Genomic DNA, 12,145 nt, shown 5'->3' on the forward strand with positions numbered 1-12,145 from the left:
AAAATTTTATCTTGCTTCAGGCACGCGAGAATACTTATATACTAATTATTTTATATACATATTGTAGGATATAGTGATATAAAATGTAAAATCAAAGAACATTTCTCTTTATCACTATATTGATAAAAATTTCCTAAGCGACACACGGTATCTCCAAAAATAATTACTTCTCATTTTCACATACACACAACTTTTATCCAATTTATATTCCAAAATAGCAATCGAAAGACTTAACGATAGACCCCCATACTAATTAAGATAGACTACATTTGAGAAAATATGAATATAAAAGCATAAGAAAAAAAAAAAAGAAATGTCTTAGAATACTCACATATTTTCATGTGGTGACATCAAAGTATCTGTGTAGGACTTATATCAAAATTAAAATATTATTATAATCAGCTAGGAATAAAAACTAAAAGCTTTATTTAATATTTCATTATAAAAGATGCGTTTTTACGGTTCTTTTTTTCCGCTATACCTAGTTTCACTACGGCAGTCCAAAATAAAAGTCCATCAGTATTACCCGACTAAATTTTCATGCGTATAATAACAAATGTTTGTATATAAAGCTCTAAATACGTCTCCTTTTGTTTTCGTTACGTGACTAAACGAGAATAGACTTTTCAATAAGAAATTTGTGCATTAAAAATGTCTAGCGCGTGCAACGTTTCATTTATCTTTGCGATAAAGTAGTTCTAACTTTATCCTTCATGCATCATAATCCATTCTTTGACGCGATCTCCCATGAACCGTAATGCCCATGAGCAATACTCATCGAGACAACATAATTTAATGCGGCAGACAAACGCCTTATTGAAATTATCTCAAAATCATAGTTCACAAATTCTATTCTGTTTTATTACAACTTTTTTTTATGACTCATTGCTTCTTGTTGCAATGGAAAGTAAAACGGGCGACTTAAGCTCTGGTCGAATACTTATTTTCATGTGTTTCACATGGACGTACTTCTTTCTCACAGCTTGATATTTACTGTCTTCCGCGTTAACTATTATGGCAGCTATATCGTGTACTGCAGGTAACACATCGTCCTTGGAGTAAGTGCTGTAGTATGTTAGAGTATCGGTCCAGATAACCTTGCCTTCGTCCTCTTCATCATTACCGATAATTCTGCGGACAATTAATATCCAGTCATTATTAATGGAAGATATAATATTATTACGGAATGTACAGGATATAAGATAATTTAGTTGCTTACAAAAATGCTAGATATAACCCCGCTGCAGCGATGAGACTAGGTGGATAATGACACAATTCGTAGTAAATCAAGCTTTGCTCGAGGAAATACTTAGCCATCGTGTGGTGTATAGGCAGCGCCTTGAAACAATTCATTACAGATATTATTTAGAGGGTTACAGAGTGCTAGATTATAAATGTCGTAAATGGAGCGATGAAAATTTTCGAGCGTTTTATATACACATACCTTTCCAGCTTTGCTGTATCTTCGAAGAAAATGCAGGGGTAACGGTCGCCCGAACGAATAGTCCAAAGTTTTCACAATGAGCATCTCCATGTTCAGTATGTCTGCCTTTGAGTACGCCTTGTCCGTGATATATACGAAATCACTTATATCCGGCGAATACATTTCCTCATACTTGCTAGCGATAAACATGGCTGTTACACCTACCAGCTGCAATTTCTTTCTATCTATGCTTCGATAAGACTGCAAGAACAAAATATACCATAAATAAACTATATAAATAAATAAAACCATTCAAATACATATGCACGTCATTTGTCGGTAAAATTAAAAGACATCTGCTTTCTAGTGCGGTACATTTTTTTTTCTTACTTGTAAGAAGCGATCGATAATCGCGACGGTGAGGTACAGCGTCTCTTGCATCAGTCGAAACTGCTGATGCACCTCCACCAACCAATCTACCAGCACGCATCTCATCTTGGGGGTGACTTCCTGGCCCGCCAGATATCCCTTCTTGACAGGGAATTTTTTCTCTAACGTCCTCAAGTAGTCGTGTATGTCGTTGGTGAAGAGAGACACTAGAATGGGATTATCCTTGTCTTGCTCGTCAATATCTTCAAACTTTATCAGACCCGTTGAAAATGAGTCCCTCTCTTCTCTCTTTACACTAACGGGAGCAGCTGGCACGTCGACCGCATTGGACGCAATATTTACAACATTGGAAGAGGTTTTCACGACCGGCTTTACAATTTGCACTGGCGGCTTCTCGGATGGATTCGCTACTGGCTTTACAGCTTGCCGCTTCGGATTCGCTACTGTCGCTTTCTTCTTTTGCAATAAACTAATCCTGTCGATGGGCTCGGCGCCTCTCAAAGTGTTAACCCTGTTACTTATTTCACCTAGCACCGCTCGTTTCCCTTTCGACGGTACAACAACCATCGAGGGTTTCGTACTTTTAATATTCTCTTGGTTTGCATGGTTCACCTGCACACACATAAGAAAATACATGAAGAAACTTTGAACATAAAATTAAAAGAATATAAGTTATAACACAAGAATATAATAAGAATATAATATATAAGTTTAAAAGAATATATATTTTGAATTCTTGTAATATAGAAAAAGATTTTTATGGCACATCAAAAATTTTTCACTAATATTACACATAGTCAAAATATTAGAAATGAAGCCAGCATGTATTGTAGGGAAATTATGACGCGATTTTAAGCTACTTGTAATTTATTTCTTATTTACATAATGCTTAGAAATCAACTGAGGATACTCTAAATCCGTCGCCGGATGCCAATACGACGCTCTCGGTGCTCTTAAACACAACGTTGCATTCTCCTCGTAGAGGAAGAAATTTCCTCATCATTACTCCAGATCTATTTCATCGAAAAATTGTTCGCTCGACGAGCCTTCGCAAGATCCACGAAGATCATCGAGAAACGACCGGTACGCGAGACCGTGGCCGGGGTGGCATTTAAGCGCGCGAGGGGGATTTAAAGATGGTATCCGGCAACGAAACCAACCGCTCAGCCGTTATCAAACGACCGAGGCAGCGTGATATTCCTTCCGCGCTCGCGGTACCCGAGTATCGTGCGCTTACCGTGGCCGCGATCCGATTTCTCGTCGCCATTGTCAGTCGCAATCGCGCAGAGAGAGGCCCTTGTTTTCCGTTGCAGGCACAAATCTCCGACCCTTCCTACGAGAAGTAAGCCGCACAGGTCGGGTCCGGGGTTTCAACTCTCGCAAGTAACCGACTTCGCCAATTTGAATTTGTTTACTGGCCGTCCGCCGGCGGTCGGGCGCGCAGCCGCGGCTGCGCCAACGGTGGCGGGGGACGCGTCGCTTTCCCCCCATTGGGCGGATTGAGCGCGCAGCCCTGGCGAGATCCGCGAGGTTGTGTGACTGGCGTGACGTCACTGACGTCTTGGGGAGCCTATTGTCGTCTAAGCGGGAAATGTTTTCCCTTTGCCTTTTACCTGAGGATCTTAAAATGTGATGAAAATTACAAAAGTGAGCAAATTTACTAGAATATATATATATATATATATATATATATATATATAAAACTTCCGGCCACAACTAGTGATTTTGCTCACTTTTATATTTTTTATCTCATTTCATGATAATCGACATTTAACCCCTCCCCCCCACTCCTCTGAGACATGGCTCGAAACTGACGAAGTGGAAGTTTTCTGAGATAAAAACGACACGTTTTTCTAATTTATGATTACGATTATATATATTTTGGAGATCGAATCCCGCAAGAATACAATAATTTATATTTGCGTGATATTATTCGTAACGTGCGTTTTTTTTTTGCTGAGAAATTTCGGCTGATTTGTGTAACTCCAAACGGCTTGTCCAGAATCGTCCAATACCGGCCATTCTTAACCTTCGTTGCGAACAGCTGATCACAAGCCACGATTCGTCGTCGACAGCTGTCTTTCCGAGGTTTGTTTATATCGTTTATATGTGTGCGTTCGAAGCACAGCAGTGATTGTTTATCGTCCTCTCTTGCCGAGTTGAGTATACGAATAAAATCCATGGAATTAAGTGAAGAATATCGTATTAGCGATTATTAATTATTTGACGGCGCGCGTTTGACTTCTCTTTAACAGATGAGCTGATATATCTCTCTAGTGGACCATTTGACAGAGGTGTCAGGAAGACAGCTTATCTGCAAAATGTCTATCAATATAGACATAAAGTTGAAACGCGCGAGCAAAATCTATCACGAAGGGGTTGGCTTTTTTTTTTATCCATTGCATATATCGCTATGTGCTGTGGATGTTTGAGGTTAAAATTGAGGTTATGTTGCAGGAGGTAGTCGCCGGCCTGATACTGTTGAAAACCAATTCGGACGTGAAGCACGATGGCATATTTCTCACTATGGAGGGCTCGGTGAATTTGCAGCTCAGCTCCAAGAACGTCGGTATTTTCGAGGCATTTTATAATTCTGTTAAAGTAAGTGAGCTTACAAGTACTTCGTACGTATCGACGCGAGGAAACTATTTGTTGAATTATTTTTGTCTTTTTTTCTTTTCATTTTTGTTTTTCCCTTAATATAAATACAGAGCGGAGGCCGAACTCTTGTGTCGCGTAAATCACAATTGTTTCGCAATTTTCAGCCGATACAATTAGTGCAATACACGCTGGACGTCGCTCCGTCGGGAAAGATTCCCAGCGGTAAGACGGAAATCCCGTTTGAATTGCCGCTAAAGCCAAGGGGAAACAAATCCCTCTACGAAACGTACCACGGCGTTTTCGTCAACATACAGTACCTGATACGCTGTGATATGAAAAGAAGCTTCCTCGCGAAAGACGTGAGCAAGTCGCTGGAGTTCATAGTCGAGGACAGGGCGAGCGCCAAGGTGGAGAAGGATCACAGTAAGATCGTGTTCTTCAAGATAATGCCGGAGTCTCTGCAAAATACACGGGACCGGGCCAACGTACCGAGATTCTGCATCTCGGGAAGATTAGACTCCTTGTACTGCAAACTCTCCGAGCCCCTGACAGGAGAGGTATGTACCATCTTTTCTCCATTCACATTAATACCATTCGGAATATTGCATATTTGTTATTATATGCAGGTGGTGATCGAACAGTGCGAGGCTGTTATAAAGTCTATAGAGTTGCAATTGGTGAGGGTGGAGACCTGCGGATGTGCGGAGGGATACTCGAGAGACGGTAAGAGTACAATTACGCGGCCCGGGATTCGTGTAAAAATGAACGCATCGCGGTAAGATTAACGGACAGATTAACAAAGGTGTTACTTTTGTACAGCGACGGAAATACAGAATATACAAATCGGGGAGGGCAATGCATGCACGAATCTCGCTATTCCGATCTACATGATATTTCCACGATTATTTACGTGTCCCACTTTGAGCACAAGCAACTTCAAAGTTGGTAAGGATATTATTGCCGGCGATCGTTGCATTAAAACGAAAACGTGAGGAAATTATAATGCGATACTTTCTTCCTTTTGTTTCTAGAATTTGAGGTGAACCTTATCGTTGTGTTTGAAGACGATTACTTGGTCACCGAGAACTTTCCTATCATACTCTCGCGATACTAAAAGTTATGGAAATGAAAACAATTTATATGAAATAATGTGTTCGTATATATATGTGTATATATATAAAATTCTTTATCATACAAAATATTTATTTAATTATCACATGTGTATCCAAAAAGTGTATATAAAAGATAATGTTTTTCACATATACGCATATGGACGAGTTCGTTATCAATCGAAGACTTGACGAGGTAAAAAGGCTAGATAAATGTCAAAAATACAAATCACAGAAATGCTATTTAAAAATATTTTTTCTTGTATATATTTTTAAAGCATTTTTTTCTCTTTATTTACGATGCTATTTTTATCTTGGCACGGTAGAGCCTAATTTTATGAAAAAAAAAATGTGGCATTTATACAACCTTTTTCTCGTTTATGTCAAGACTTCAATTTATAGCCGTATCAAATTGTATAAAGTTGCACAATAATCTTATTCTTCTCTCACTCAAAACCCGCTTTCTGAATAAATAATCTATAGTATTTCTCTACTTGTTTGTTCTGCGTTAGTCCAACTGAGGCTAACAGAACGACGTAGCCGAGCACAAACGTCAGTAATTTGTGTTGCTTGAACCATGCCAGCAATCCCGTATTATCGGCAGTACTGAAGTTAAGACAATTATAGCAACGATTGCGCGTTGACCACGTTAAAAGATTTTAAGCTAACGCTCGACGCATAACTTACCCAGTTGTACGGAGGTCTTGAGCATAGACGAGCAAATAGCGTATCCTTACTAAATCACTGTTCGTCACTACGAAGTACTTGTCGGGTATTCGTCCACCAACTGAATCGCTCAACGTATTTTGTGCGTTGCTCCCTGTAACGTGCAGTATCGTTGCAGAAACTTACTTTCTAAAAACACGCTGTAAACTCATCGTCACTCAGATATTATTGCGCGCTTACTTGAATCGCCTCTCTTTATATCGGGATGATTAATCAGCTCGCAGAGAGCTATGCAACTTATCTCGCTTCCAAGAAGACTGCCTCCCCAACCGTAACCCACGGGACTGTACGGTAAGCTCACTCCTAACTCGCTCGAGAAATATATCCCTTTGCCGAACTCCGACCTCTGAAATGGCAAATTTGTAGGCGCAAGGTTAATTTCTTTGGCAACACAGAAAAGTAGATGCGAGCGAAAAACGTTAATTCGTTAATTTAATGTTAATTTGCTGTACTTTGCACATGTTTTGCTGCAAGCCGTAGTGCACGATGGAATGGAAGTTTTCCAAACGGCTGCCGTGATACGCGTAGAATGTCGAGTGACCATTGGCACTCGACTGCCATTTCTCCTCCGCCGCAGACTGTTTCGCGCTTACTATTTGAAATATAAGATTCGGAGCCGCAACCGGCACCTCCAATGGCACTTTCCTCAGTATGGAATTGTACTGTAACGTAAATGCCCATCTAAGATTTCGTGCCGTGCTGCAAGCGTGTCCTTTCGACTTTTGAAATCTCGCGGAAATTGCGGAATGTGCACACTCACGCATTCCTTCTGCACGCTCTTGATGTACGAGTCTCTCAGTCGTAGCAACACCCAATAAAGTAACTCTATTGTTTCGCCGTAATTCTCGTAGGCACCGGCCTCGTCAAGTTCATTGCACATCACGGGCAAAGGTGGGACTGACTCTATGGCCCTCCTCTGCAGAGAAAGGGATATATATCAGATAGATATTACATTTATACTGGTTTTTTTTTTTTTTTTACAAATGTCAAGAGAACACCGAAGTGATACCAAAGCTTCGATGTCCTTGCACTCGTTTCTAATGTACATAGGTGGAAACGGTTTTAAGCAGCTGTCGTAGCGATAAGTGTTGGACGCCGCCACAAAGAGGGACCACTTTAAATCGGCAGCTCTTGGATCCTTCTCCAGCAAATGTTTCAGCGACGATATTTTCCTTCCCACATCTTCCTCAGTTACACCACGGTCCGTCCGTGATGTATACAATACATCCAAGCCTGTCTTCTCTCCCGGGATCTCGTATTGCCCGTTCTGCCTTGCTCTGGCACCTTTAGATGCCTCATGATTTTGATCAGAGTACGCCATTGTTGTCTCATTTGTTAACTGTTATATCTGTACAAAATGTAGTAAAAATAATGTAATGTAGTATGTAATGTAACAATGTAATATGTAAATGTGGTAAAAATAACGTAACAAGTATTACGCGTCAAATCAAATTTAAAGGAATAATACGTGAAGTTTCGTTTCATTGAAATTATTGATACATATTAATAATGCTGCAGAATACGTAGGATGAATTGCAAAAATGGAACATAGTGGTTTCTCATGTTGCTGTATGCTTACGTGAAACTACAGCTAGTTAAAAAGTTGTATTATCAAACGTTGCGTGTCATTATGTCATTATGTACTTCTGAAGATAGTATAATGTAACTTTTTAAGTTGTAGTTTCAGTATAAAATATAGTCTAAATACATTGTTATTATCTTCAGAAAATAAGTGCATATAGTGAGTTGTTGCACAAACGTTATCGCTTTGCGCTATCAATTCCAAATTTTCAGGGTACTTTCAAGAAGGTAAAAAAATAAAAATAAAAAAAAAACAGAAAAGAACTTGTTTCGAAATAAAGTATAAACTCGAATCCTAGATAAATATGCACGTGTCACTGAAAGTTGTTTACCATATACTAACGAAATTGCGCGATGACGCACGTAATTTGTTATCTCTTCCGTTGTCTCTTAAATAGTCCTCACTAACATACTTGGATATTCAGTTTTAACAATGGCGAATAGTTAAATTACTGTGGAGTTTTACAACATTGTAGAAATAACAAGCGCATACGTGTATACATAATGCCCGACCGAAAACAGCCGTGTTGAATTCTTAAAGGATTTCGTAGGGACATTTAATTCCTCGCATGTATGAATGTCTAGTGATCTACAGCAATGTTTAAAGGCGCACTCAGATGATACGATACATATTGCTTTCTTATTATGCATATATAAATTCATTGGCTGTATGGGAGAAACTTCCGTAGATTTTATATTTTTTTTATAGTAAGAAAATATATTTAATTTACGAGATATTATAAAATTTATAAACACTGATAATCCCTCGATAATTTAATAATTATCGTATATAATTACCGCGAGCAGCTGATGAACTTTATGATAACGAGTTTGAACGAGGTCTAAAGCAAGGGAAAAAAATGAAATGTAGTTTTACAGTAATACAATTTTAATAACACAAATTTCACCGTAAAAATATTTTGTGAAGAATATTGAGAACAATTCATATGTATAATTTCCAAAATTCAAAAATATGTAGCTTATCATATAAAATAATTATAAATTAATATATATTTCGGATTAAGAATACATTTCCGATGACGGTTTTCACTACTTTTTACAACGTTAAAAAAAACTCTCTTTTCCGATAAATTCAACCGTTACGACCGTGTGATATTATAAAATGACTTGTCATAAGAGATTATCTGTCCCCGCGATACTCACAATGTCCAGCATTCATCTTTCTGTGCCTTGATTTGCAACCTTATCGCGCGCGAGAAACGATCAGCATTTAATGAGCCGCGCACGTGGAGCCCCTCTCTCTCTCTCTCTCTCTATACCTAGTGCGGATTTGTTATTTCGTCTCACGAGAAATTTACACAAGGGGAACCGCGAACGTGTTCCTAATGTTTTTCGCGACCTGTGCCATATACATTCGCGCCATCCATTTGTTTTGCCGTCTTCGTTTGTTCCTCCCGCGGCGCACACCGCGGTTTTCCTATATACGCGCGGAACGACAAAATACGGCGGAAGGACGGAAAAGAAAAGCTAATGAAACTGTACGTTTGTATGTACACACGTAGTCGTTAATGCATTTCAACATTTAGACGCTTATCAAGGCGCACGTGGAAAAAAAAAGATACGTATGTATTACTGATGGTGCGCGCATAAATTCATATGTTAAAGTATTAATGACCCCGTGTGTACGAAATTGTAGATAGCCGATGGTTCACTTGAATGCTTATACAAATGCTTTGAAGCATTTTTTAATTGATTAATTGGTAAAGCTCTTTCTTCTGATTACGGTCGATCAAAATTGTTCTCGAAGTAATAATTGTAGCGTTAAGTGGATCATCCTGTAACAGTGCTGTCCAAAATTTGTAATTGTGGGCATTCCTTATGCTCGTAACTCAGACTAAAGATTGGGATTGGATTGAAATTCGATCATCAGTCACAGCAAAGTTCACTAAACTTGAGGTTGATTTTCATTCTTCTAATTAATTAAATTCCAATCTGATCTCAATCTTTAGTCTGATACCGGGCTTAAAAGATTGCCTTTCTTTTTCTATCTCCATTAAGGAAAAGGAAAGCGGGAACGTCGAGCCAGATTCTTATGCTCGTGTCAGACTAAAGATCGAGAGTAAGATTAGATTAGAATTTAACTAGTCAAAAGAAAGAAAATCAATCTCGAGTTTAGTGAACTGCTTTGATTGGTCAAATTCCAATTCGAAAAAATTTAACACTACAAGTATTAAATTGATCAGTAATTAATTATTTATTTTAAGTATTAGAAGCACTGTTATTCAATGCTTTTAATACTCGAAATATATAGGTATATAATTAATTGCTACTTTCCGGCATTAAATTTCTGTAAGGAATGGACATCAACATACGTCAAGTCAATACTTAGAATTACAAATCTTGGACAGCACTGGACTATATTACAATTTAAATTTGAATTGAATGTCGAAAGAACGCGAACAGAAGTTATTGCGTTTCGCGACGTTAGAAATCGTGCTCGAGAAATTCCGCGTTTTTTTTTTATTCAAAATTAAATGTACAGGGCAAAAATAACACTGCAGCGACGAGATATCATTCTTATAAGGTCTCTCTCTTATTGTGCGAGATCGCGGCGTTATGCAGGCAGGCAGGCAGGCAGGCCGTATCGCAGATTTTCACGTGTGATCTCGGGGATTATGCACATAAATGTCGCGGCGCGCCGAGGTTTCGTGTAGGTACGCGTTTATTACTGGTTAGCACGAGAGACACGAGCGCGGCAGTTTAGCGCTCGTCTTACATCACGTCGACGTGCGAATGACGTCGCGCGCGCGATGTCGATGAAAAATGGTACACCTCCTCGTCCCTCGTTTATAAAAATCTCCGGGGATACCGATTTTCTTCAAGAAATGCAATTTCGTCGCGCGCCGAGAAAAATGCCAATCAAGCGAACACATTAAAACGTTATTTTTTTTATACGTTACGAACGCATAAAAATGTAGTTAATGAAAAAAACAAATAATTAATTTTATGTCACAACATGATGAATATAAAATTTATAAGTATAGGAATATTAGAAATATACACATACACATATACACGCGCGCGCACGTTCCGATAAGCGACTAAATTCACGTGTTGAGGCACCATAATGACTGGTGCATATAAAATTGCAGATAAATTTCTAAACGTAGGGACGAATGTGATTTTAGATTACGTTTCAATGAAATGATCGAAATGATTGTATCTGACATTGTTGGGGAGATCTTTTTATCCTTGCTCTATTAACGCGATATTCGTGCGCAAAGTTGTATAACGATATGAAACCGATCACTTTTCATTATACGCAGACCGAGAAGGCTGAACAGATGGAAATGGACTTGTAATATTTTGTTAGTTTTAGAATAATGATTGCGCAAAATTAACCGTTTGTCATGCATACGCCATTCTTAAAATACTGACTTTTTTTTCTCAAGGGTATAATGACTTCATAAATATCGTCGCTAATGACATAAGATCGTGATATGTTAATGGCGCACTTTGTCCTCCATTACGAGCGGAAGGGTTACGTTCGCCGCGGGGGATACTTTGAAATATAATCACACAGTCGCAAGGATATCGACTTCATCTTTCTGTTCGGGCACGAAAGCGATTAAATCCACGATACGATGCACGTTAAGTGTGGCGCATTCTAAGTTTAAACGACCCTTTAATTTTAGCGTAATTCTATATTACGCACCTTCTCGTTTTATTTATTCAGAGCTTCTACGAAGTAATGACATGTAAATTAATAGTCTCAAAATCGTAGTCATTTTACAAAAAATTCTGATAAATTTGATTAAATCTTCGTTCCTGTTTTTTGAAATAAAAATACAATAATTTATAAATATAATGTGCCTGTAATCTTATATTAAAATTTTTCAGTATATATTATTCAATTAAATAAGGGAGTAATTTGTTTTTAAGCAATATCGATTTATGCATGAATCCAGAAATGATTCTGTGTCGTCATTATAGATCTTACACAAATCCAGAATTAATTATTAATATATTAGATTAATATAGATTTTTCATTAAAAACGAATTTGGCTGAAAGGAAGATTAGATTAATTAGAGACGAATATTATACAATTAGAAATTTTACTGGAAGCACCCAGTAAATGAGAAAGAATTAAAATGGATTAAATTTTTTAAATTTGTGGATTGAAATGGATTGGCTTTCGTGGAAATGAATGCATTTCTATTTCATAATTATACAAATATAATATTATATTTTTAATATAATATTATATTAATATTAATTAATTGTAACTTGGGACAAAAATCGTGACTATGAAATGCATTGGTTTAATTCATCTAAATCCAAAAAATATTTTTT

General features: G+C 37.9%; 3 protein-coding genes across 9 annotated transcripts; 1 reads left to right on the forward strand and 2 right to left on the reverse strand.

The window, feature by feature from the left end:
• Window positions 1–403: 403 nt before the first annotated feature.
• Window positions 404–3,241, reverse strand: LOC105452836 (G2/mitotic-specific cyclin-B). Of its 2 annotated transcripts, none has more exons than XM_011694311.1 (5): window positions 3,051–3,241; window positions 1,814–2,425; window positions 1,445–1,684; window positions 1,220–1,338; window positions 404–1,131 (listed from the first exon to the last, which is right to left on the reverse strand). In XM_011694311.1, exons 1-5 carry the CDS (start codon window positions 3,078–3,080, stop codon window positions 876–878), a joined length of 1,257 nt encoding a protein of 418 aa, XP_011692613.1. In that variant the 5' UTR covers window positions 3,081–3,241; the 3' UTR covers window positions 404–875. The 2 variants fall into 2 exon arrangements, with proteins under 2 accessions (XP_011692613.1, XP_011692614.1); XM_011694312.1 differs by lacking the exon at window positions 3,051–3,241 and adding an exon at window positions 2,696–3,016.
• A 587-nt stretch (window positions 3,242–3,828) lies between these two features.
• Window positions 3,829–5,530, forward strand: LOC105452837 (Down syndrome critical region protein 3 homolog). Its single transcript, XM_011694313.1, has 7 exons — window positions 3,829–3,971; window positions 4,069–4,191; window positions 4,271–4,414; window positions 4,579–4,971; window positions 5,041–5,137; window positions 5,234–5,359; window positions 5,446–5,530. Exons 2-7 carry the CDS (start codon window positions 4,135–4,137, stop codon window positions 5,526–5,528), a joined length of 900 nt encoding a protein of 299 aa, XP_011692615.1. The 5' UTR covers window positions 3,829–3,971; window positions 4,069–4,134; the 3' UTR covers window positions 5,529–5,530.
• A 69-nt stretch (window positions 5,531–5,599) lies between these two features.
• On the reverse strand, window positions 5,600–9,235 carry LOC105452838 (mono [ADP-ribose] polymerase PARP16). 6 transcript variants are annotated; one of them, XM_011694318.1, is made up of 9 exons: window positions 8,995–9,235; window positions 8,629–8,672; window positions 8,194–8,419; window positions 7,259–7,597; window positions 7,010–7,165; window positions 6,702–6,911; window positions 6,430–6,595; window positions 6,211–6,343; window positions 5,600–6,129 (listed from the first exon to the last, which is right to left on the reverse strand). In XM_011694318.1, the coding sequence occupies exons 4-9, from the start codon at window positions 7,568–7,570 to the stop codon at window positions 5,970–5,972; spliced, it is 1,137 nt and encodes a 378-aa protein (XP_011692620.1). In that variant the 5' UTR covers window positions 7,571–7,597; window positions 8,194–8,419; window positions 8,629–8,672; window positions 8,995–9,235; the 3' UTR covers window positions 5,600–5,969. The 6 variants fall into 6 exon arrangements, with proteins under 6 accessions (XP_011692620.1, XP_011692619.1, XP_011692617.1 ...); XM_011694317.1 differs by having other exon boundaries at window positions 8,174–8,419; XM_011694315.1 differs by having other exon boundaries at window positions 8,163–8,419.
• Between the last annotated feature and the right edge of the window lie 2,910 nt (window positions 9,236–12,145).

This window comes from Wasmannia auropunctata, unplaced genomic scaffold (genome assembly GCF_000956235.1).
Source record: "Wasmannia auropunctata unplaced genomic scaffold, wasmannia.A_1.0 LD336026.1, whole genome shotgun sequence".
Classification (NCBI taxonomy): Eukaryota; Metazoa; Arthropoda; class Insecta; order Hymenoptera; family Formicidae; genus Wasmannia; species Wasmannia auropunctata.